Source organism: Lycium barbarum, chromosome 4 (assembly GCF_019175385.1).
Source record: "Lycium barbarum isolate Lr01 chromosome 4, ASM1917538v2, whole genome shotgun sequence".
In the NCBI taxonomy this organism is placed as follows: Eukaryota; Viridiplantae; Streptophyta; class Magnoliopsida; order Solanales; family Solanaceae; genus Lycium; species Lycium barbarum.
This window is the reverse complement of record NC_083340.1, coordinates 18145465-18172837: the sequence shown is the minus strand read 5'-3', so window position 1 is coordinate 18172837 and position 27373 is coordinate 18145465. Positions and strand designations below refer to the sequence as shown.

Below are 27373 nucleotides of genomic sequence, written 5' to 3'. Positions count from 1 at the left end.
GGGTGTGTTTGATATGAAGGAAAATGTCTTCTATGGAAAATAAGTGGTGTTAATTGTTAAATAAGGGGAAAAAAGGATATTTTCCTAAGAGCATTTATATATAATTTATAAAATTAAAACAATATGGGGTTGGGGTTGAGTGGGGCGTCGGCGGTAGCCGGTTGGGGGGGGGGGGGGGGTCAAGGGCTGGGGTTGGGGGCACTAGAGGGTCGAGGGGAGACAATGAATTTGGAATGCTACTTAGGAATTTGTTTGCCTAGTCTCAATAGGAAAGTCATTTTTCTAATCTTTAAAAAAATGTTTTCCTAGAAAAGATATTTACCAAAACATTTTGACCATGAAAACATAAAATTCAAAAATGTTTTCGTCCATACTACACACACCTTAAGTCTTGTTTTTTATCTCCCCATGTCTATATATTGAAGAAACATAGTGTGTCGTTTATATTAGGGGGCAAATAGGGGACCTATCTATAAAAAAGAAAATTTGATGAGCTCTCCCGTTGCTAGTTTCATGAGATTTAACCTACATTAATTGCCTCACTACACTCATCAAATCACATAAACTGCATGATACAATAATCTTATATCATATTTAATTGACCTCTCGTTTATGGACAATAATAAAACTTGGAATGGTAAAAATATTTTGGATAACGTAAAATAATAAAACCAAGAAGGTTTGTCATGCTTCCATTATGTGCCAAAATACTGTACTTTCTCTCTTCCAGACCAGTTGTCACAGTTTGCTTCACAAATATCGAATGAAAGGAATGTTGGACTAAAGTTTTGAACTATAATGTTTTGTCATTTTGGTGTGTGAGAAAATGTGTAATGGATAATGCTTATAATTTATGACTATTGTAATGTTAATTTTAATCTCAACAAGTAAATTAATGGAAAAGTATATGCTTGATCTTGTTCCAAAAGTTGGTCATATTGACTTTTGATAAGCAAAAAATAACAATCAAATTGAGATTGGTGGAATATATACGATTTTACATTTATCAGTTTTCATTGTTTCTTTCCAAAAGTTGGTCATGGAGTCAGTTTGGCTTTGTGCCTTTTTTGTTTGAGGTCTTTCTTCATATGCTGTTACACAAAAACAAATTTAAAGGATTACTGATATAAAACTTTATTGCTTTGCGTTAGAACACTGTCAGTGCACCCAACTACTAAGGGTTGCCTTTCATTCCTTCTCACAGTTCAGCATTGGGCTGGCAAATGGAAACAAGAGAATTAGTTCATGCTTAAAGATCCACTGCTACAAAAACAGCTGCAGAACTGATCAAGAATCAAGATTCTCAAGTATTCAGAAATCATTTTACCAACCTCACCGTTTCAAGTTTGCAGAAAATACACCGTAACTTTAAAACGGTGATGGGAATGGCACCAACAAGCTACAACTACTACTGCCACTACACCTCAATCCCAAGCAAGTTGGGAATGATACTAACACACAAATAAAACATAACTAGATTCGAGCACGTGAACAACTAGAATAATGTTCATATATCTACAGAATTGCGCATTCAGAAGTTTCACAATGCAGATAAGAAAGAGTGGTTGAAGAACTGTAGACCACTTCTTTGATAACCTATTAAACTAAAAATATTTCTGATCATAAGAACAAGTATATGTGCTTAGTCTTGGATTTCCCACAAAATGATATTGCTCACTATTAGGATTCTGCTACAATACCAAGTCCAGTAGAATCATATGATGGAGTTCTCCCAGGGCAAAGTCTCATGCATATGCACTCATGTCAAAGTTACGACTGCCAAAGTAAGTCGACTCGCTATGCACCACATTGTGAGCCACCAAATCATCAGCAATAACTTTTGTACCCCCACTTATGCATTGTCATAGTAAATCCTAACAGCTGCATATTTTTGCAGGGTCCAAGATCACAGAACTCATTTTAGTTTTTAGAAACTGATCTTGGATATTGGTAATATACTTGCATTCCTGCGCCACATAGACTAAGTATTAACAGAAGCTCCAGCAAATGGTAGCTCGGCCACATATCAAATGTGAGTACTGTTTTGTGCTATAACTTCTCATCTTGTATGCTAGATCGTTTTGCTACTCCCAGAGCATTATTATATACATACCCTTGTTGATCCTTGAACTCATCACGGAAACGAGAGATATCAGCCAGTACGTTGGCTGCATAATATTCCATGAAAAATCCTTGATCTTGCAAATCATCTTCATATATTCATGGAGAACTAAGAGATACTCCATATGCAAGACTGTTTGACATCACTTCTGACTATTATTATATACATATCCTTGTTGATCCTCCATATACAACAAACTCATCATAGAAACTAGAGAGATTAGCCAATACGCTGGTATTGGTTGCATTATATTCCATTAAAAATTCCGTGATCATGCAAACTGTCTTCACATCTTCATGGAAACTACGAGATATTCATAAAGTCAAGCATTCATTTTCTCGATATTACTACTCCCACAAACCAACAACACTTCATTAATCAAAGATTCATGTGGCTGCAAACCAGCTTCTTTCATCTCATAGAGAACCTTCATGGCTTCAACACCGAAACCATGCTGTATACATCCCATCAACATTGCATTCCAACAGGCAATATTGCTCTTATCCTCTCTCGCATTAAAAACCCTCAATGCATTCCTTAGCAACCCATATTTTCCATACATGTCAATCAAGCTACACTGCACATAACCATCCGTATCAAGTCCTACCTTAACGGAAGTAGCATGAACCTGTTGACCAAAACATCCAGCATCCCTCAACTTCCCACAAGCTTTAAGAACACTCGAAAATGTGAAACTATTTTTCTTCACTCCTCCTCTTACCATCTCCCTGAAAATACTTATAGCCCCTTCATACTGCTCCTCTTTACACAAATTCCCAATTCTAGCTGTCCAAACAACTGTATTACAACGCGAAACATGATCGAACACATTATCTGCACTTTCCTGATTACCAAATTCCCCATAAAATTTGATCAAAAAACTACTCAAAGCCAAACTTTCACAACAACCCAACTTAAGTAACCATCCATGAATTTGTTTCCCAAGTTCCAAATTCATCATTTCAACGCAAGCCTTAAGAACACATACCAATATTCCATCATCAATTATATCACCACATTTACACAAGTTCCCAATCTCACTCTGCATTTCCATAAACAAACTCAAAGCCCCTTCATACTCACCATTTTCAACACAACCCGCGATTATCGCAGCCCAAGACTTAGAATTTCTCACGCGCATTTTATCAAACAGTTGGCGGGCATGTTGGAAACAACCACAAGAAACAAGCATCAGCAACAAACGGTTCAATAACGGCAAACTAGGAATAACATTACTTTTACAAATATGGTTACAAAGTTCAATCGCTTTTGCAGAGTCACGAGATTCAGTGCATTCTTTAATAAGGGAAACATATATATCAACTGGTATATCAAGACCAAGACTATCCATTAACCTTAAAATATCAGAGATTGTGCATGTTGGGTTTGTAGTTTTCTTGATTTCAGGTTTAATGGGTTGGTGTATTTTGTGATGGGGTCTATTTAATGGCAACTGAAATTGAAGGGGTGTGTTGGAAATAGAGTGCGTAGTTATGGGTAGCCATTTCTTGGAGTTTCTTGAAATGGTGTTTGTATGCAACAATGGTGGTTTTGGGTGGGATGATGTGATCTCCATTGGTTTTACAATGATTGTTTACTTGATTTCATAGTTGAAAGCAAACTGTGTTCTTCCACTAGGCGCCAATTTCAGTTGAATTAACTACTCCATCCGTCCTAGTGATATATTTGACTAGGCACGGATGTTAAGATCGGTTAAGAAGAAAAGAAAGATTTTTGAAATTTGTGGAAATAAGTCATATATTTCATTAAGAGTAAAAAGAAAAATTTTAAGTTAAATTATTTCTAAATTTATAAATGCATCATTCTTTTTGGGACAGAATAAAAAGGAATGTATATCACGTCAGGGACAGAGTACAACACAATTTAATACCCTTCTAAGCAAATACCATGTGAAATATGGTAGGAAGGGTAATTTGGTGAAAAGATGTAAAAATCCTAAAAGCTCAAAACGACCAATCGGATCGTTACATCATCTACCACTTAAAAACAGGTTCCTCCTTGAACAGTAGAGAAAAGTACCAAAGCAGTCAAGTAGCCAAAAGATCTCCATTGTAAACCTAATGCAAGCCTCCACATGCAAGAATTACGCCGATAACACCGCTCGTTAACTTCATCAATCAAAATTTCCTTTAAATTAGCTCAAAGACCCAAATTTCCATTTTTTTTATGCCCGAAATTTCTTCCACATTTAGTCCTCATATATTTGAACTGACACCGCTCGAATTCCCTGATTTTGATTATAACCAGCCTTTAAACAAGTGATTGGTTCCACAAATTCCATCATCGATACCCCAATCATTTAATTGTAGCCACAATGCATTACCAAGCTTGTACCGGTCAAATACCCTGACTCTATTTTTCTTGCTGTAAATGTAGAATACACATAAATAATACTTTAATGCCCAATATCAACGAACTATAAATCCATATTATGTGTTTATATTTCCTTGTAATTTCAATCTTTTCGCTATCTTTCCAGTTTTCCTATCTTTTGTAATTTAATTATATGAATAATGAAGAAAGTCATGATGATATTTTATTCAGGAATATGATAGATTAGTCCAATAAATTTTAGAAAGGTACTGATTAATGTGAAAAATAGAAAATTAATTTGAATCATTATAGAATTAATGTATTTTATAAAGAGCTAAACTTTAAACTAATCTCAAGGACCTAAATTATATTCCAAATCCAAACAAAGAATCGGTGAATATAAAGCAAGCAATGTGATTTGACAAATCTTTTCAACTGAGGAAAACATTACATTTGTGGTTTTGAAGCTAAAATTAACTTGAAAAATATTGAGCAGTTCAGCACACCACGAGTGCAAAGTTTAAAATGATGAATTATTCCACATTTCAAATTAGTCTTAATAGCAGATTACCGTAGCATGAAGTAAAAGGATGACATGGAAACAAGAGAAGTTGGGCATATAAATACTGGTAAATCTCTAAAGAGTAGAGCACCTGAATATTAGTATAAGCATCTAAATTTTATTGGATATAAATTTATGAATAACTTAAATTATATTAAATTCAAAATATAATAGTCCAAATAAATATTGTTGACTAATATATTTGAATTAAAGTCCAATAAATATGTGCTTACTAATGGTTCAATTTTATTGGGCTTAGTTTAATAATTTGGGCTTCAAATGTTGAGTCCACTTTACTAAGTTGGGGATGTCATCTTATCTTAGATGCCTAGTTTGGTGCCACCTGTCAAATAACATGACACTCCAAGTTAAATAAAAGATCCAACAGGATCATGACACATGCCACAATAACAATCAAAGACAAATGTAAATGAATCACGTGTACAAGTGACATTGATTATATCATTTCAACTTGATTAGTCCAAAAAGAGTTTTTTTCCTCATAAAAACTCCTCTCCTACAACTATAAACATGGATCTTAATAAGTCACGAAAAGACATGAATTCATAATAAGAAGTCAAAGAAAGCTTGTGAATCAGAGACAACCAATTTCTCTACAAGCCGCAAGTATTCAAGTGTCTAAACATCTAAAGATCAAGCTTCAAACTCTTGGACTAGTAGGAGATTGCTCCCTCGATTTAATAATTGTGTGAGGCCTTGTGCTAGCGACAACTAGTGCCGTGACTGTTGGCTTTGCTGTAAATATGGACTCTTCGGGTTTGAAACTGTTAACCTTAATTGTGGTTGGTAGAATACGTACAAATAGTACGGTATTGTCCACCTTCAACAATCCCTAAATCTAGGTTATGAATTTATGTTTCCATGCAATTTCAATCTTTTCGTCGTCTTTCCAGTTTCCTTGTCTTTGGTAACTAGACGGCTTATGCCCGTGCGCCCAACACTTTAGATTATAATACATTTATGTGTATGTAGTTGTTTTTGAATAGTGATATATATATATATATATATATATATATAAAGTATATATTAATATTTTTAATATGGGGTGCACTTTTTTTTTTGACATTATTATATATACATATATATATATATATATATATATATATATATATATACATATACTATGTTCAAAACATGATTAATATAACATTGTAGTTTGTACTCCGTATCTAAAACTTTATTATATTAGTGTTTGTTACGAATAGAAAGTCTGCACTTTTTTTTTAACATTATATTTTTTTTAATATGGGGTTCACTTTTTTTTTTATATTACTTGATTTTGATAATATGGAGTCCACTTTTTTTTTCCCATGAGTTTCGAGATGGTGAGTTTCATTTTTTTTTCTTCCTTTTTTTTATTGCTCGGTGTTATTTAGTATGCCCCCCCCCCCCCCCACCCCTTTTTTTTTTAAGGGACAACGGACGATGAAGCATGGGTCTAAACCCATGCTTTATATAGTTTTTTTTTTTTTTTTTTTTTATATTGCTTGGTGTTGTTTAGTATGGGGTCCACCCTTTTGGACATTATTAGTTTGCACTATTTTTATGCATAATATATATATACTATGTTCAAAACACGATTAATATAACATTATAGTTTGAGCTCCGTATCTAAAACTTTATTATATTAGTGTTTGCTATGAATACAAAGTCTGCACTTTTTTTTTTAACATTTTTTATTTTTTTAATATGGGATTCACTTTTTATATATATATATTGTTTGATTTTGTCAATATGGATACTATGTTCAAAACACGATTAATATAACATTATAGTTTGAGCTCCGTATCTAAAACTTTATTATATTAGTGTTTGCTATGAATACAAAGTCTGCACTTTTTTTTTTAACATTTTTTGTTTTTTTAATATGGGATTCACTTTTTTTATATATATATTGTTTGATTTTGTCAATATGGATACTATGTTCAAAACACGATTAATATAACATTATAGTTTGAGCTCCGTATCTAAAACTTTATTATATTAGTGTTTGCTATGAATACAAAATCTGCACTTTTTTTTAACATTTTTTGTTTTTTTAATATGGGATTCACTTTTTTTTTTTTATATATTGTTTGATTTTGTCAATATGGATACTATGTTCAAAACACGATTAATATAACATTGTAGTTTGTGCTCCGTATCTAAAACTTTATTATATTAGTGTTTGCTACGAATAGAAAGTCTGCACTTTTTTTTTTTTTGACATTGTTTGTTTTTTAATATGGGATTCATCTTTTTTTTATATATATTGCTTGATTTTGTTAATAAGGAGTCCACCTTTTTTTTTCTCGTGAGTTTGGAGATGGTGGGTTCCACTTTATTTACTTTTTTTTTTAATATTGGTTGGTGTTTTTTTTTTTTTAATATTGGTTGGTGTTTAATATGGGGACCACACTTTTTTTTTTAAATGCTTAATTGGTTGGTGTTTTTTTGAATTTTTTAATATTAGTTGGTGTTTAATATGGGGACCATACTTTTTTTTTATACCAGACTATTAGTAATAATTTCCTACACTTTAAACATAATTTACTTTTATTTTATTAAAAAATATAAAAATCTTTTAAATATTAATTAACACCTTTTTTTAAATATTTTGTTAATTTTGTACAATAACCAAATGTGGAAGTAAAATTTAATCATACCTTATATTTGAAATTTTTTCTTCAAAAGAAATAAATAAAAAATCTTACCATAAATATTTATTATTTTATGCTTATATAAATGGAGCAGTAATGATCCGGTCCACGCAAAATATCAATACATCATTGAGGACCCCACGCATGACTTCTTATGGCTTAAATAAATGCCCTCAAAATGAATTTTAATCTCCAATAAGTAACATGTTTCTAAATTTAATTATTTATAAGTATGAATTTGAAATAAATAAAAAGAATTTACTAAACAGATATTATTAATGTAGAACTAAATTTCGTCAAATGAAAAAGGAAGATTGTGTAGCCCTTGCATAAAGTAAATTAACAGTTAAAAGAGGCACCAAAATAATATAAAACAAAATAAAGTAGTAATTTATTTGAACTGTAATTCGTGTATTTCAGTTCTCAGCTTTAGAAAATAGCTAAAATTGTCAATTGTAATTGCAAAGTAGAGTGGAGCCCACGTGACCAAAAAGCAATTGTCAAATCGTAGTAAAGAAATCAAGTGGGCCTACACTTTTAAAAGGAATAGTACCTAAGCGTGTGAAGTAAAAAAATCAAGTGGGATCATACTTTTAAAAGAAATAGTACCTAACCCATCCTTTTGAACTTATTTACGTAAATGACACAACGGACGACGAAAAGGGACCAACCGATGCTTCTAATATAGTAGTAATTTAATTATACGAATAATGAAAGTCACGATGGCATTTTTATTCAGGAATATGTTATATTCAACTCTGATGATCATATAGTTTCCATATTTATTTATGAATTCATTATATGGGTAATCGATCATCTATTTTAGTTCTCTTGTTGCCCTTTATCCATAATCTATCATACTTCATATTTTCATTAATGCAATAATTTCCTTTATAACTTTTAAGTTCAGGGAGTTCTATATGTTGAGTGTGTCCTTGAAAACCCTTTGGATAGCAAATACTAACTAATTACGCCAATAAATTTTCAGTGAGAACTGATTAAAAAAAAAAAAAAAAGCAGCCCGGTGCACTAACCTCCCGCTATGTGCGGGGTCCGGGGAAAGGTCGGACCACAAGGGCCGAACTGATTAATGAGAAAAATATAAATTGCTTTTGAATTATTACTTAATTATTTCTTGCCTTTTGCAGGAGAGCTAAACTTCATATTAATATCAGAGACGTACCCCTTGTTTGGATGGTTTTTTCCCGTGGTTCATTAATGTATGGTACAGTATGATGTTGTATTGTATTGCGTTGTATTAATGAACCCAATGTTTGGATAGACTGTATCGTTTGTTGTGGTTTAATAACATTTGTATTGTTTGGTTTGACTATATGGTAATAACTTATAAGTTTACTAAATTAACCTTAACTCTTAATTAGAAATTAGTTTATATACATATCAATAAAACTCAGGCAAAGGATAAAATAGGAACTTTAAAAAATAAGTAGGTGGGTGAGGGCGGGTGGTAGGGGTAGTGTGAGGTGGGTGGTTGTGGGATGAGGGTGGGGTAGTGGGTGGTAGGGTGGGGGTGAGTGGTTGTGGGGTGGGGTTGGGTGGTGGTGAGGAGTAGTTGGGGGGTGAGGGGGCATTGGAGGGGTGGGTGGTGTGAGGTGGGTGGTTGTGGGATGAAGGTGGGGGTGAGTAGTTGTAGGGTGAGCTAGGTTGGGTGGTGGTGAGGGGTAGTGGGTCGTAAGGCAGGGTAGGTGGCAGAAGGGTGGGGTGGTAGGGTGGGGGTGAATGGTAAGGCGGGGTGGGATGGTTGAGGGTGGGAGTATAATGGAGAATTGAAATACGTAACCACGCAAAAATCATCAAATTCGTGATTTCAAAAATTGAATTTTTTTTCATGTTTATATAACCACGGACGCTTACAACATCATACCACATAATTTTAAGAACAATGGATACAAACATAATTTCATAGAAAACCATACATTAATGAACTACAGGAAACAACCATCCAAATAGGGGGCTAATCTAAGTTTACAATAAGCTTACCAAACTGTGCACTATTTTTCAGCTCAACATTTAACAACTCTTATGAAAATTCTATACTATCAATTTGGATTGAGTGATCATTTTTCCCAGGGAAAATTTTAAGAAAACTAGAAACAAAAACGAATAGACAAGAAAAATCAGTATTTAGTATCAAATAGGAAAATAACTTAATGTTTTCCTTGGCTAGTGTATAAAATAATTAGATTATTAAATGAACATATTTGTGGTTTTGAAGCTAAAATTAATTTGAAGGATATTGAGCAGTTCAGCACACCACGAGTGAAAGGTATAACATGATGAATATCTTGACAACAATCCACGCAAAATTCTTAACAAGTATCCCAGCTCTAGCTTTATCCATTTTCCCATTCTCTGAGAAACAAATGCACTTTCATCCCAGAGAATCAGTAAAGAAGCAAGCAATAGATAGTCCAACATTGGAATATGATTTGTGCCATTTCTGTTGTAAACTCAAAATGGTACACTCTGCTCCAAATCTACGGCAACAGCCATGAGCTCTCATTTTGTCTTTTGAGGAGATTTATGTACATTCTATTGCCGGTTTTCCATGACAAGTGATGCTTGGCAAGACTTGAAAGAAGAAACCTACAAAGTGCATACTTTTTCAGAACTATGGCTTCTTCAAACAAATCAGAGTAACCTTCCCTTGCCGATAACATGCTAAATAAACCTTAATAGCAGATTACCATTGGAAACAAGAGAAGTGGACTGGTAAATCTCCAAAGAATAGAGCACCTGAATCTCCATCACTGGTAGTGTCACTTTGGATATTGAAAGGCACACTGAGGACTCACCCTGCTGATTAAATGAGAGTTGTAGACAGTAGTAGGACAATCATGAAGGTGAAGTTTCATTTCAGCTTTTCCCGCCTCAGGTCGAAAACACTATGCAACTTCTCCAGGATATAATAGGGAAACAAAACATGCTTGCAGAATTGGATCCGAGTGAACTCAAAATTTCCTTTGCTTTTCCTCACCATTGGGCTCCTGACAATGAGTGATACTAATTTTTTCTGCAGTGTCATCGGAATCGTCTAATAAATTATCATTTGCAGAAGCAGGGATGCTGCCCATGCTGGATTCGTCTTCAGAGTTGCATATTAATGAATGATCTTGTGACCCCACAACTAATTTGCCAGCTGATGCAGGATTACACAGCATGGAAAGAGGCAGCGATTGCAGGAAGTTAAAGTAAGCATATTTGATATCAAATCGCATGTCATACCCTGTCCGACAAACAGCAGTTTAGTTCTCAGTAACCTTGGAAAGGAAAGAAAGAGAGTGATTAGGGCTTCTTTTCCTTTCAGTTTTTGTTTAAATAGGAGAAGAGCATTACAGTAGTTTACAGCAATGGTGAGTCCTCTGCTGTCTGGGCTCTGTCTAACATGGTGAAACCACATGCTTGGCCTGGATAATTTGTGTAAAAGAGTATTATGGTTAATTACTACCACTAAGTACAGCTATCATTCAAACAGCATCATGAAATGCAAGAAAACTTTTGAGAGGCCCAAAAAACTTTTCTGACTCACAATTAGCACAGCAGATATGGAAGGTTTTTAGTTTGTTGGGTATTTTTTTGTAAAAAGAAAAAACTGTACTAAATTACTGGATTCTTGAAAAGTAAATCAAGAACCGAACCAAATTACCAAAACCAAACTGGAATTTTCGATTCATCTTGTAATTTGGTTTTCTACTGAATTACAAACAGCCCTACCCATCACAGTCATCCTGAATACAGCACAATGTATTCATACTAAATACATACACTCGAAAAAAATACTCAAGTCAATTTCCAATTTCAATTTTTCACCACATAATAGGTCTCTTTCCATCAAGGAAAAATATAGTTTCTCTTATATTCTTTTAATCTTTTTTCATGCCAGGAGAAGAGAATAAATATTGCACCAGAGGAAATTATAGATAAAGAGAATGGTAATTATCCAATCAAAGAGGAAGATGGGTAGAGTATAAATATGAGAAAGACATTACTACACAACGGTTCTAGGGAACAATGAAGGTACTCCCCCATTATCAGTGCAGGGAGCATTTTCTGCTGACTTTAACGAAGTATAGATAAGAATTAGATGCTTAATTTTGTGGAAAGTGCCATGGCATTCAAGCTGTCAAGAGAGAATGAGAAAAGCCCATGTGCAATTCATATTGAGTTTGTTCTTGCTATCTATCCTTCCATTAGCCAGAACAAGCTTCAGCTAGACATTGCACTATGTCCATCTCAAGTTGCTAATTGGGTTATTTATAACAGTAAGAACAAAGTAAGTTCACTTAATTGTTTGAGCTTTGGAATTCCAGCCCAAATTATTTAGCCAAAAATAGGAGCTAGTAGGAAACGATTTTATCAATAATAAACTAATAGAATGAGAATAAATCTGTTGTTAAAACCAAAATTTTTGCATATTTGCCGGAAATTCTCAGAGGCCAAAGTTTAAAACGAAAACAATAAAATGAAAAGTCAAAACAATGTTACCTTATTCAAAAAAAAAAAATGAAAAGTGAAATTGCCTTTTGCAATGGAATTGTTTCAGTAAATTATTACTTGCTTTGCAAATATAATGTACAACAACTCTTAAACTAGCACCTAATAAGATGGAGACGGGTCTCATTGAACCTTTTTTTTTTTTCCCTTTTCCTGGGATGGGGGATGAAAAGTGAGGTTGCCCAAGCTTGTTTGAGAAACACCAATGTCACCAACTATGCAATGCAATCAAGAGACCAACGATTGGACCTAGTGTTAGGAAGGGGAAAATCGAAACTAAATGACAAAGAGATAAGTAAAGATAATCGTGAAAGCTTACAAGTAAAGAACCTCGCCTGCCTTGACCGTAACTTCAAATGGTCTTGGTCCGTTGAAATATAAGGGAAACTTGGCCATTTCCTTCTCCTTTAACTCAGGTGAAGGGTATGGATTAACACTACACCATGGCACTTTCCTCACTGGTTCCTCTAGTTCCAAAGAGAACTCCCCAGCATCCTATAAAACCAGAAAGCAACAGAACACATGTCAGCAGTCAGCACAATATTTACATTGTACTGAAATTCAATTTCCCTGAAACTAATTATAACCAAATTCATAATTCTATGGAGCATGGCAACTCAGCAAAACATATACTCCATCACAAAGCACTACAAACATGTTCAACTTCCAGAATTCATACATAAAGATAAACCTGGGCAGTGGTACACTGCTGTAACAATTTGTCAATTTGGGAGCAACAGGTTAATTTTCTCCTATTTCCAAGAATGACCAAGGGTCGCAACTCGTTGCCTTTAGGTTTTAGTAACTATTTCGTCCGAGGAACTTGCTATAACTCAAAAAACGCTATATATACATGTATTGAAAAATCTTCGCTTTAACATTTTCACTGCAATCCATCAACACAAATACATCATAAATCGCTACAAAGGCATTCAATCCTAGAACAAGATTTCACATACAAAAAACTGACAAACTTCAACTGCATAACATATGTATACACTAAAGAACAAGAGACACTATACTAAAGCTGAAATTCAAGTTCTCCAAAACGAATTACAACAAAATTGCTACTTCCATGCCAACCCCTCAACACATATACAACGCAAAGTGCTACAATCGCATTCCTAGAATTCATTAATAAAAACCAACAAAACCACAAGGACATAACGCATTAATACAAGAAAGATAAGAATGGGCACAAAATTGCTTTTTAGAAAAACGTGGTGTCCGGGGCAGCTTGCGTGCACCTCAAACTACTTCCATGGGATACATGTCACCACCCACCAGTAACACGTACCAAGTAACTCTATCCACCAAGGCTAGGACAGAACAAAATTGCTAATTTTATGGGATTCCATTAACACATAAACCATAAATCTCTACAAAATCCTAGAATTTGACATAAAAGGAAAAGCATGGAACCTGGGAATAGTGGTAATTCGCAGCAGGATATTCACGAATATACATCCTATGAACATCAGTAGGAGGAAGAAGCAAAAAATGCTTCTCTCCAGAAACAACAGCATAGATATTCTCATAATGATCCTTATGAAACGAAGTTTCCGACAACTCATTACCAATCCAAAGATTCACAGCTTCAGGTAAACACCCAAAAGCCTCACTAGCCCAATCAAAATCCGAATCACAATCTTTACTCAACACCCCATACTCACTCCTCAAACAATCATTCTGCTGTTGCAAATAACCCACACACTTATTCCGCTCCGATTCCAAGACCCGTGTTAAAGCGTCAGGGAATCGAAGATGTTGAACTTCACCTGAAGCAAAGCAAAGGGTAGAACGGTAATTTGGGTGTTGGGTGAGTGCGTCAGCGTGGCCTGTAGGGGTGACGTGGAGGGAGACTGTGTTGGAAGAGAGTGTTTTGAGGAGGTATGAGGTGGAGTGCCAGAGAGTGGTGGCTGGCCAGTGGTTAATGGAGTTGGAAATAAGGCAAGGTTTGTTTGGGGAAATGTAGTCACGAAGGAATTGGAGAGGGGTGGGTGGAGAAGAGAGGTGGGTGATTTGGGTTGTTGTGCCTAGGGAAAGATCTCGAACTTCTTGCCAGAGGTTTTTGATGGCTTCTTCTTCTTGCTCTTCCATGGTTGTGCAGTGCTTGCTTAAACCTCTCCTTTGCCTGCTGGTTTACACACTATCAATGGTCTTTTATGTTTGCTGGTATGTTTAAAATTGTCCCTTAAGAATGCACCTTATGGTTTTGGTTTTTTAAGTTTGCAAAATTTAACATTTTTAGTTTTCGTTAAGTATTTAATAATTTATGTTCGTTAGATTCGACGGAAACAATAAAAGAAAAATACTTATAAACCCCAAAAAAGTCTTATCAAATAATATGAAACACAAAAACCACACAAGACAGTAAAATGATACAGAAAAATAGCATAAGTTACGCCTCAACAAGTTGTACTAAACTTTAAAAATAAATTAAAAATAGTAGAAACTACAAATAAATAAAAAATTACCTTTAAATGTGAGTTCCGCTAATTTCCCGTCGAATGTAATTTGACGGAGAGTGTTAACTTTGAGAAATTTAAAGGATCAAAATTATTGAGAGCATACTTTAGAGACTTTTTTGAACTTAATTTCAAACATAATGGATCATTTTTGTCATTTTCTCAAGTTTAGGGTTTAGGCCAATTAAATAAATTTGTGTCTTTTAGGCACAGTACTCTTTACTCTCACTCATTTTACTGTCATTTTAGCTCAAAAAATTGATACCAAAATAATTGTCACTTAAGGATTTCAAGATTAAAGTTGATAATTGCTTCCTACTTATGCACAATATTTAAGAGGAAAATTCAATTGACCTTTATAAATAGAGGTAACTTAGTAAAGTATACATTGTATTAATTATTTTCTTAATGAACTTCAATAAAGTTAAGCAACAGTTAAGATGAAATGGAGAAAATAATATATATTACTCAATTTATCACTTAAATATGGTAAAGAATTGTAATTTGAGGCTTGCTTATTTTAATTTGAAAGCTAATTCAAGGAATTCAGACAAGTCATCTCATCCCAATTGTTATATCACAGGAAGTTAGTTAACCGAGTGAGTTAGTCCAAAAATCAACACCAAACAAACTAATCTGTTTCAATTTCTACTAATTCAACAGGCAAAAGCTAATTAATGACAACACCAGCTTACTGTTGGGTTAGGGTAATCATTTCTGATCACCAGTCTGTCTATCCGCAGGCGAAATGCCACCAGTCAATTAAGGCAGCACAGAATTAGGTTTCATTGGTAAAAATGAAAAGGATCAAGTTAATTTGCAACTCTCCAAATCCAAATTTATCAACTAAAAAAAACAAATTTTGAAGTGTAATCCTAATTTGACAAGAATTTGATGACATCCTCCATTTCTTTTCATGTTATTTGTTCTTATCGATCGACGATACTGATTTAGAAAGTGTCTAAATTAATCTAACTTGTTATCTTTCAGAGGATACTTGTAAATAACTCAACTGATATTCAATTTGGTCACAAAAATATTCCTCCTTTGTACCCAGTTTTAGTGCTTTATATAACATTCATAGGAGTAATACTTATCCAATTGTATGTTTCATCATTACTTTGTGAAAAATAGTTAGGTATAAATAAGTTAGATACATGTGACTCAATTGGTGAAATAGTATCTTTCTTCCATAAAGCGTATACTTTCTTACCGATGAACAGAGAAAATATTGTATTGCGAATGAACAAGATATTGAGGAATTGTCCATACATGTATTTCAGAATTATTGTTACGAGTCTTTTCATAGAAAAGGGGAAATCTTATATTCCAATAGAGGTAGAAGTGATGAGGTAGAAGTGATGAAAAATCGAAATCGATTTGCTTTATAAAAAGAAGATATTAGTGGTCTCACAGGATTTAGACACTATTGTAATAATATTTCTTATGCACAATATGTCGTCAAACAAGTTTTCTTATTAAATCAATCTCCACCTAATATAAGTTTTGACAAGCGATTTAAATATCAAATTTCTCCCCAACAAATTAAACATGAATAAAAATCAAATTGCACCACTTAGAAGTACATTGCAAAATGGCCTTCCAACTTTTGATACCTTGATTTTCTTAAAGGAAGACTACTGAACAACTTTTAATCTCCCTCCATTATTGTCAGACTATAAGCATAAGATATCAGAAGTGGCAAAAGGGTGTCCCAATTCCCACCCTCTTAACCAAAATAAAGAAGAAAGAAGCAGATAGAGAGTGAACAAATGGATCTACATAACACAACGATGTAGGCATGCATTGTAACATTGAAGATTATTAATGCCACACTTGGTAATGCAAGCGTTTGCACATCTTTGAACATCAGAAAACCCTTGTATAGCTAAAACCATCATCAACAATATCATAACAATACCTAATCCCAACTTTATCATCTTCATATTGTTATTTGAAAGAATTCTTAGTGGTGTAAAGAATATATATAATTGGCTAGCTAGCTAGAGATTAGGGGGTTAAGGTGTCTATTTAAGCTATTGTAATAACATCACGGAAAGAAGCGTGAGCAAATCGATCTCCATCTCATCGCATCACATAATTAATTAATTATTGTATACTTTAAGTTACTCCCAACCCCTCCAATATTGGTAAAAATTAGCCCTGATGGTCAAGTTTTTGCACTGTTTGTTACTCCCTCCGTCTCAAAATAAATGTCACTTTAGTAGATATCACACTTATTAAGAAATCAATAAATACAACATGAAGATTACTAAACTACCCCTATTTTAGATGTTTTTTTATAATTGAGCAATATTAACGAGGACTACGTCTTTAATGCTAAGGGCATAGTTGGAACACTTGTCAATTTTTGTCTTGAACTCCTAAGATGATACTTATTTTAGGACAACTTATTTTTGCTAAGATGACTCTTATTTTAAGATGGAGGGAGTAATATGTACTAACATTTGAAATCTAGAGAAATAGACACTTTAAGGTGATTGAATAAGAATACTCCTAGCTAAAATACGGAAAAGCTCCAGCACATGATGTTGAATATCAAAGTTTTGATGAAAAAAAAAATTCTGTTCCCATAGTTTTAAATGTGGAGTTCAAACTATAGGAAGTTTTCATGACGCTATCCGGAAGTTCGAGAAGGAGATTGTTCAAATTCCATAAATTTGTATGGAATTTGAATTGCACATTTCAAACTACAAAAAAGTTACGAACTGCAACAGACAGTTCTAGAGCTTCACATCAAAAGTTTCGAATTTTTTTCTTGTTTTAGCTAGAGGTATCTTTGCCTAATTCTTCTTACGCATTATAAAACGGCTAAACTTTGATAGTTTTGAAACGGTATTAATTAGAGGTCCAAAAATGTCTATTTGCTAATTTCATCCTTGAATCTTGTACAGTATCAAATTTATATTTGGACCAGTAATTTAACGCTAGAGATGCCTACAACTTTGAAAATTTAGAAAACAAAACCAATTTTATCTATCCACGCTTGAGAATATTGAAGGAAACTAGATTCCTGAAGACTGCAAGAAAGGGCTAAACTGAATGAAGAAAGTTAATTAATTGGGAAAACGTCGCTAATTGCCCTCAAAATACAAAATATTTACCCGACATACCCCTCGGCCAAACCCCTTCCTCTCCGGGGTACCATCGCAGTATATTTATATATCACGATGGTATCATGAAGACTACGAGAAGGACTGAAACAGTCCTCCATGATACCATCTCAGTATATTTATATATCATGATGGTACCATGATCCTAAGGAGTGTCTCGTTAAAGGACTAAAGCAGTCCTTCATGATACCATCACGGTATATGTATATAAGACGATGGTATCATAGAGATTTTTTTTTAAAAAAAGTGTGTCATTTTTAATAAATGAACATGATCATTCATAATATCGTCTCGATATATTTACATATCATGATGGTATCATGGAGGACTAAGAGAAGGACTGAAGCATCTTTCATGATACCATCTCAGTATATTTATATATTATGATGGTATTATAACTGGGGAGCATCTCGGGTAAATATTTTTAATTTTTTCTAAGGGCACTAAAATAATGAGGATATGGGCGGGTAAACCTTTTTTTATTTGAGAGGGCATCTGTGATCTTTCCCATGTTAATTTGTGTCATTCCATAAGCATTGTATTCAGAAAATGAGGCACATTTTTTGGAAACGCCTCTTATATTTTCCTAGTATCATGCTATAAGCATTTTACGCCGAAAGTAGATATTTTCAAAAAACAATTCCTTCAGTAATTTCATGCGACACAAATTTAGGCTTAAGATTGTGACACAATTATGGCAACAATGGGGTGTTTTGGGACTTAAAACCTGTTCATAGATGTTTTTCGACATAGTTTAGTAATCTTTTCCTGTTACCAAAACGAAGGATAGATTAATTTACTGATTTAGATACACAAATAATTTTTAAACATAAAATTAAATAAAAAAAAAAGCGATCAACTAGGAACTAGGAGAGAATCTCCTACTTTTAGTAGAACATATTGAAGAAGCTTCAGTTACCAGCGCATGGGTAATATTCGACTGAGATAATGATTAATCACATAGTACCAAATATATGATGTAATTGGATGGACACTTTCTCACGCTTCTTTAATTTCCATTATAATCTTATTACGTTAACGTTTGAAAAGGGGGGAAAAAAAACTCATTAACTTTAGCATCAACAAAGAAGTTTATGTCAATTTCTCTTAATCTATGTGATGTAATGTGGAGTAATTGGAAATTAGATGGAGACTTTATTCACGCGCTTCTTTTCATAATTAGATGGAGACATTTACGTCGGCAATAGCCGTAGAGTGATTTTTTATTATTATTATTTAAGAATCATATGATATTCGAAATTCAGTGATCCGATTAATCTAGTTTCATGCCGCTTAGGTTTCATTAAAGGAGAAGCGATCCTAACTAGATATTTTAAAATTTTCATTTTAAATGCTCGATCGAATCCGAATCTCATTCGTCTCGCTACAGGTGGCAATAACAATGCATGTAGATGAATATGATATAGATCTGCATATATTTTAAACTTTTCCAAAAATTTTGGTTAAGGGCGAAGCAATTTCATATATAGATCTACAACTATTATACAGTGATTGAGTATTATTCATGTCATTCTCATTCAGAACAGCCCTGTTTAAATTTTCAAGAAAACAGGCTGACATCATGCAATTCTTTAATAGTTACATGATTCTCGCTAATAAGTCCAAGATGTCTTTGTTACAATTTTCCCTAATGTCTAATGATCATCTCTTCATACATATGTTGATTTCTTCTTTGTTTAGCTTAAGAGTGTGGTTGTGAACTTGGGACCACATTGCGTGTTTGGGGGTACTAATATCTAGGATAAATTCCACTTAATGTTATTACTGTAGGAGTCGTTTGGTGCATGGTATAGACTGGGATATATCAGCACTAATTTTTTGTACCGTATTTGATAGGAGGTATAAATTTATTCCAGGATAAATTTATACCTCCTACCAAATACGATACAAAATGAAGCATAATCCCAAAAATGGGATATCCCACCTTATCCCACTTATCCCGGGATTATTTTATACCATCTTTTAGATGGTATAAAATAATCCCAAAAGGTGGGATAAATTAGTCCCGGGATAATTTTAGCTACCAACCAAACGACCACTATACGTAGTCACTTTTACTTTTAAGAAAAAAATACCCTCTTTACATTTTGAATGGACTCGATAGAAGAGCTCCAAGTCAATAAGACGGAGGAGATAAATTAGTGCCAAAATATTTACAAAATTAAATAGAACTCTCATGATCATGAATATATTCTTTAGTATTGTATAAAAATAAGTAAATTCAGATTAATAACATTAACCTTATAGGGGTATGTAACGATACCTGCTTTCAATTTAAATAAAATAGAGAGTCCTCTTGAGCAATTAAACATTTTTGGTGACTGTTGAATTTTGTAGTAATAGTTTAGAATTATATTAATATCATCTAAAGAATAAACTTATTTTAGTATTTCATGTTATTAATGTTTATTCTTCAAAATAATTAAGAAGAATATAATTCTCAAAAAGTAAAAAGACTCTTTTTTAGTAGAACATAGCTTTGAAGAAGCCAATCAGCTCATCGGTCATATTCAACCTAAATAATGATTAATTACGTAACTGATTTGATGTAATTGGAAGTGGAGAAGTAGCTTTCTCAAACTTCTCTTCATAATCTTATGATATTTTAGCATTAAAAATTGTGATTTTCATTCTTTTTATAATAACACTGCAGATGAATTTGACATAGATCTAATATTATTATATAGTGATTAAGTACCATTCACGCCATTCTCCTTGAGAACAGCTGTTTTCAAGAAAACAGGCACACATCATGCAATTCTTTAATAAGTAGCTTTTTACTAATATTCTTGTCTGTTCCATCACCAATGCCCCAAAGTCTTTAAAAACTTTTTACATTATTCTGGCTATCAAGTCCAAGATGTCCTTGTTAGAATTTTTCTAATGTCTAATGATGTTCATATAGACATAAGAGGGTGGAAGGAACTTGGGACCACGTTGCATTTCTGGAGTGTGCCAATAGGATAAATTTCACTTGGGGTGTGTTTGGTACCGAGGAAAATATGTTTCGAAAAATAAATTTCTTGAAAATCAGAAAGATAACTTTCCTGGTAAAAGTAAGCAAAACAAGTTTAATAAGTGACATTCGACACAGATTGTTCTAGTTATGTTTTTCATCTCATTATAGAAAGGATGCAAAATTAGCCAGGTCCAAGGAAAATATTTACAGAAGTAAAAACGAGAGATTACAGCTAAAGTTCTACTGGTTGTGCTCTTAATACAAACTCAATGGCTCTACAAACCAGAAACAGCTATCTTAGAAACAACTCAAGAAACTGTTAAATGGCCTTTCTTTCCCAGAGACTTCCAAGACGATTCGAGCCGCAACAAATGTAACTTCTCAACAAATGGTTCCAACACTTCTGCCTCTTCTTCTGGGGCAAAGGCCATGCAAATGCTAAGCTCCTGAACCGCCTCTTCATATTCCCTGATACCATTTATAGTTAAAATAGCTTTTTATTGCATGAAGCATGTCAAAAATGAGAAAGAAAATAATTTTAGATGGATATACATACCTACTATAGTACAACATCATGCCATGGTCTCTCCTCAAAGCCCAATTGTGTGGCTGCAGAATGAGCAATCTTTCTGAAGCCATAATGGCCAGCCTAGAAAGTATTGTGCCATTCCAGAGAGAGACATATAGTCATTATAAGTGAACAGATATTACACACAAATTAATCCCCTAGAGCAAAGGTCAGACATCTGTGTGTGATAACTGGAAAAACCTTAACTTAAAAGCAACACCTGCACTTATTTAAGAATATTCGATATTGGCTATCTATGTTTAGTTGTATATTTTAATCCACTGAGAACAGTAAGATAGAAAATGATCCATCCTTACTCGGGACTAGCATGTTTCTGCACGTTAGATAAAACTTAATGCTTAAGAGATAATAATCAAATGCCAAGTATTGTTTTGGCCCTGTTTGATTGATTAAAAACCCTTACTATCCCATGTGTGTACAGCAATTTGGTAAGTGCCTCAATTCCTACTTCGTTGTTACATGATATACAACAAAGAAATAACAGTACCAGTTATAAACCACCTTAATAGAATGCATAACAGATGAAAAAAGCAGGAATGGATATCAGAAACGGAAACAGATGATGCTCCCTAAAGGAGAATGTAGATGCAAAAAGACCTTCAAACATTTTAGTGGCGGTGGATGATATGTTAGTATGATGTAATAGACCAGAAGAAATGCTGCTGAACACATGCAACAGTATCAAGAAAGTGATCTGTTATTATCACTGTTACTTCTGTGCAACCCCCCACCCCCACCCCCTCTTCCACCGGGCTACCCCTTCCTTTTCCAAGTAATTAATGTTTGATCACTAGTAAGCATATATGCCTGTCTAAAAAAAGTTGATTTTGTAAGCAGAACCGATGGTTTAGTGAAAAGAAAAAACCTCATATAGTTGACCTCAACTACCAAATATATACTAATAAATGTGTCAACACATGCGTTTATATATGTATTACATCTATAGCATCTAAGAAAAGCATCAAATCCTAAAGATCAGAAAGGGAGCAATATAAGGTTAGCTTTCTTGGGTTTCTAGAAGGAATGTGGGAGAGATGAAAAGAAGCAACAGTAAGGAAGTAAAAGGAAGAAGAGGCTAAAAGTATGTAAAAAAGGAAAGTCAATCTGCATAATACAGTATCTAGTCATTTTCTATTTGATCAGTATATAGAAATAGAAAGGACTTCTACTACCAAAATGAAGCTAGATCAGTGAGGGATCTTTTACCCTAGCTCGTTTTGTTATAAACTTAAATGGAGGAGTAAGCATCTATTATATTGCAGCAAGATTGATTAAATAATTATTTTAGTGGAATGTTAGAATTTTAGTAGAATGTTAGAATCAATAAAATATCAATATGCGGCCAAAATTCTCAATTCTCCTTTCTCATGCCAAGGTTGCAATTTAGCATCTTGAACCTGTTGGGAAAACACAAAGTGGCGCCTGCTTAATCAGGAACGAGACCCAAAAGTTGTAAAAAAGAAACAAGAGAGGATACGATTGTCACCTCAAATCTTGAGGCCGTAACAATGGGACATTCAGACAATTAGTCTTCCCAGACTTATCATCTGCATGATCAACAGATCTAAGAGGAGAAGTCAACATCAAACCATGATTTGCTCTTGAAGCACGTTTCCAGTGAAGCCTCTGCAAGAAAAGTTTTGGTGAGATGCATGAATGTAAAGTTAAAACAGCGCTACAGACTACATTTTACAGGAGAATAAATCTTACAATCAAATTAGCCAAAGCAATTCCGATAATATCTCGGTTTGTTGCTAACTCAAGCCCCGGCAACGAATTGCTATTGATGTCAGATGCCTTTGATCTAGGGTCATCGACACACTTTCCATTGACAATACCAAACAAGCTGTGGCCAGAGATAACCTTGAATAGCTCCTATAAGAGTAACAAAATCATTCAAACTCAATGAGATTATTGGACATTAGTACCGATAAATGTTGACATCATCTGTGAGTTCAGAACAACGTACCTCAGGGTTTCCAGTTTGAGGCCATATCAAAAAATCTTCCCCAACACGGGATCCCACAATGGTCAGATTAAGTCTTCGACAGACTTCAATATAAATGACACTAAGCAAAATTGCTGCACAGAACGTAAGCAAAATGTAAGATAGTATTATCAGTGGTCAAGAAATATTTCGATGATACTGGGGAGGAACGGAAGAAATACCGCTACAATATCCAGAGCTTAATACTGAATGTAGGTATGCACACTTCGAATCCACAAGTACAGATGACCTTTTGAAACCCCTTGATTTGAAAAGCACCACATTCACTGCATCTAAAACTTCAACCAAATCGCATCCTATTTCTCTTGAAACTAGCTCTGCTTCCACTTCTCTCGCAATGACATCCAACTCAACCATCCACTCATTCATATTTTTTCCAGAAAGAGGCATGGCCTCCACGCAAGTCCATTCCCTGGCGTGAGTCAATGAAGCAGATATCCTCTCACTTTGGAGCGAATGAGCATCCATCTCCCGGTTGAAAGCCATAAATGCCTCGTCTTCAGAGGCGACAAAAAGCAAAGCCTACGCGGAAAATAGAAAACGACAAACACACGTGAGAGACAATTAATATAATTAAAATGTCTCGTATTCAGAGGTCACACAACGCAAAGCCTACACGAAATATAGAAAACGACAAACACAGGTGAGAGACAAATAATACATGTAAAAACAAAGGAGAAAACCGATTTTTTCACGCAAAGTGCTGATTTTACTTTTAATGACAACTGTCGATATTTTATTTTATTTTATTAGTGCCGGGTGTCCGAGTCTCTTTGAGCCCCGACTAATCCCGGGGGTGCACAGGCCCTCGGCAAGGAGTTTCCCGCAAGTGCACCACGGGTAATTCAGGATGACAACTGTCGATATTTAACACACTAACGCTCCATCGCTCAATGCCAGAAACTATTTATGAACAGAATATGCGAAATTGCTGCTCACAAAGTGAACTTAGTCATTTTTCTTTTATAAGTGCAAAGTGAACTTAGTCAATCTGCTACTTGAAATTGAAAATGCAATAGATCAACTGCTTTGAACAAAAGAGCTGACCAAAACTAATAAATACCTTTGCCAACGAAATATCTTTGTCCTTGGATTGGAAAGATATCTCCTGGGTAAATTTTTCCCTTGCACCGTTAAGAACCTGCCAAATTGCGAAATCCTCAATGAATGCGACAAAATTTATACCGCGATACTCCAATTGATAAACGACAACAAGGCCCTTTTTAAATGTCGAGTGGAATGAACTGATAAGGCGCGAAAATTGAACTTATAATTACCAAATCACCATTTTTAACAACATGAATACAATTGAATAGAGATGGCACATCTAAGAAAAAACAATAATCCCAACCTCCTTATAGAATTTGGCTCTCGATGTAAATCGGGTTTCTGCAAGAGCAGAGGAAGCCATAGGGGAAATGCTCAACCTCCTCTTCTTTGTACTTGCAACAGCCAATTTGTTCCATCTTCCTTTCTCATTCCCAATCCAACATCTAACAACACCATCAAAACCACACCTGATGATCATAAACAAATAAATGGTCTGTGAATTTGCCTAGTACTAATAACACACAAATGCTTCTTCAACTCATACATAACTTAATAAATAAACAAGTAACAATCAAAATTACAACTCATCAATCAAAATCATCTCAAACGCCCCAAAAAAACATGTTTTCTTGAAAAACAAAAACAAGAACCAAAATCCAACAAACCCCAATTCAATTCTTGAACAGAAAAGCAAAAAAGCACAAAACTTTACCTGCTGTAGATATCTAAAGAAACCATAGCTGGTGAAGCTTGTTTCACAGTACCACCGACCAACATTTTTTGTTGATGACACAACCCTGATAATGATGCACACAGCATTTCTCTAGGCTTTATAATAGTCCCAAAAGGTCTTTAAAAAAGAGACAAAAAAGGAAAGCTAAACAATCAAGAAACTTAAGCAAACAAACAAAAACAGTTGAGGAAAAAGTGGGTGGTGATCAAATTGGAGTCTTTCTTCTTCAAGAAAATGAAAAAGAAGAAGACTTTAGAATTAAATCATCATCAAAAGAAGGTGTAATGGTTGAGAAATTAATATATAAAGCCATTTTGGACACTGAAATTGAACTCCCAAAAGACAAAAACAAGACAGCTGCCAGTGATGAATTGAAGTAACTAAAATTAATACTATGGGAACTGACACTACTAATACTATTCCAAGATTTGTCAAGATCCATGCTATTAGAGGTACCCAATTTCAGCTCCAAAAAAACCCACCTATTTTATTTCTTTTTTTATACTACTGTAATTTCTATAACCCCCTTTCTTCTTTGAGACACACAGAAAAATGAAAGGAGGATATATCAAGAAACTATTTGCTATATTATGGTATATATGTAAACAATTGAAGAGCTCATGTTTCTTCTTTTTTCTTCTTGGTACTCTTTTTATAGGATGATGATGATCATGTTGTACTGTACAAAGCCAAAAAAAGGTACCTGTGGGTCCGGTTCATCAATTTAATTTTTCCAGTTTTTTCAGATGGACCTTTCTTTAAAAGTTTTTTTTTTTTTTTTACTTTAAAGGCAACAAAACAAAGCCAGCCAATCTACCTTTTTTAGAGCTTATTGTTTGAAGAAAATGATAAATATGTTTATCAAAAAAAAAAAAGATAAATATAGCCCCCTATATTCTAGTAATAAATTCCAAATAATTTTAGATATATTTTTAAGTTTTTTTTTTTAAAAGTTTGCCAAGTGAGCATTATCAATTTCCTTAAAAAGAATTTGTTATTTTTGTGAGCATGCTAACTAATAATTAGTATTGTGACAGCCGACGATTGTAGTGGAAAAGCAAATATTTCGTCCTCCTTAGTTAGAAATTTCGGATTCAGTTAGAAATAAAAAAATTCTTTTAACCTTCAAAATGAGACTTTTTGGTAGGAATAAGGAATAGTGGAAAAAGGAATTACTCCCTCCATTCTTTTCAACTTGTGCTTGTTGATTTGGCACTTCCTAACTTTAAGAAACTATTTAGTAGGGGTTTAATTTACTAAATTATCCTTAGTAAATAACTCTCCGTCTCATAATAAGTGTCACCTTAGGAAACCAAGATAGAAATTGACTAGTTTTTTCTAACTCTACCCTTAGATAAAAACGGACAAGTTAAAGTATCATGTAAATAATGATTGAAAAAGCCACATAATAACTTAGTATTGTTGGATTTTCAATGTCAAAAGGATAGCTATTCATGCATACTCTAATCAAGAGGAAAAAATAATTTATTTTTATTATATAGGGATAATTTAATAAACTTCACATTACATTATTAATTTCTTAATATGCGTGTTTTTGGCTAAGGTGACACTTATTATGAGACGGAGGGAGTATGTTTTAGAAATTTAAATTTGACCACTACTATTTTATGTAGTTAATTACTCCATTAATAAGGGTAATATTAAAAAAAGACTCTCCTAATTTGTTAAAATAACTAAGTAAAAAGGAGATCTATTTAGTATTAAGGTCTGGTAAAAAAGAAAGAAGGAATCTTTTAATCTGCAGCCAAACGAGAAAGATAAGGTTGTCAATGTTCAACATGGAAGTGCGAGACATAACAAAAGCAACAGCACTTCCACCAAGAAAGGAAGAGATATTTTATTACTATAATTTTCTTCTTGGGGGAGCCCATATATATTATCCAAATGATAATATCCTCAAAAGTCATAATCAAACATGTACTCGCCCTTCATTTTTATTTATTCATTATATTAAAATAAATTTTTATTTTTTTTTATTTATTTTATAGATAAATTTTTTATTTATTTTATATTTAATATTAATTATTTATTTTTAAATCATTCTTCAAATTCAATGTGACTACAGATCAATTAATATGCGTAGTATAGTAAAATACGCATTTTATTTATTAATTTTTAAGGAGTAAATAAAGTTAAAAATAAATAAGTAAAAGTGAACGGATGAAGTAGAATATAATGTCATGATCGAATCACTTTA

General features: G+C 33.7%; 3 protein-coding genes across 5 annotated transcripts; all 3 read right to left on the bottom strand.

The window, feature by feature from the left end:
- Positions 1 to 1284: 1284 nt before the first annotated feature.
- On the bottom strand, positions 1285 to 3874 carry LOC132635446 (pentatricopeptide repeat-containing protein At1g31790). Its single transcript, XM_060351845.1, has one exon. The coding sequence runs from the start codon at positions 3696 to 3698 to the stop codon at positions 2445 to 2447; it is 1254 nt and encodes a 417-aa protein (XP_060207828.1). The 5' UTR covers positions 3699 to 3874; the 3' UTR covers positions 1285 to 2444.
- Positions 3875 to 9597: 5723 nt separating this feature from the next.
- On the bottom strand, positions 9598 to 16664 carry LOC132635447 (lysine-specific demethylase JMJ32). Of its 2 annotated transcripts, XR_009580517.1 has the most exons (5): positions 13616 to 16664; positions 12513 to 12688; positions 11036 to 11106; positions 10387 to 10925; positions 9598 to 10285 (listed from the first exon to the last, which is right to left on the bottom strand). XR_009580517.1 is itself a non-coding variant. In XM_060351846.1 (4 exons), the coding sequence occupies exons 1-4, from the start codon at positions 14291 to 14293 to the stop codon at positions 10651 to 10653; spliced, it is 1200 nt and encodes a 399-aa protein (XP_060207829.1). In that variant the 5' UTR covers positions 14294 to 16664; the 3' UTR covers positions 9598 to 10650. The 2 variants fall into 2 exon arrangements, 1 of the variants encoding a protein (XP_060207829.1); XM_060351846.1 differs by having other exon boundaries at positions 9598 to 10925.
- A 4247-nt stretch (positions 16665 to 20911) lies between these two features.
- Positions 20912 to 25782, bottom strand: LOC132635445 (uncharacterized). Of its 2 annotated transcripts, XM_060351843.1 has the most exons (9): positions 25135 to 25782; positions 24724 to 24889; positions 24436 to 24513; positions 23534 to 23894; positions 23334 to 23446; positions 23075 to 23239; positions 22851 to 22990; positions 21332 to 21424; positions 20912 to 21243 (listed from the first exon to the last, which is right to left on the bottom strand). In XM_060351843.1, the coding sequence occupies exons 1-9, from the start codon at positions 25239 to 25241 to the stop codon at positions 21084 to 21086; spliced, it is 1383 nt and encodes a 460-aa protein (XP_060207826.1). In that variant the 5' UTR covers positions 25242 to 25782; the 3' UTR covers positions 20912 to 21083. The 2 variants fall into 2 exon arrangements, with proteins under 2 accessions (XP_060207826.1, XP_060207827.1); XM_060351844.1 differs by lacking the exon at positions 20912 to 21243 and having other exon boundaries at positions 21341 to 22761.
- Positions 25783 to 27373: the final 1591 nt, after the last annotated feature.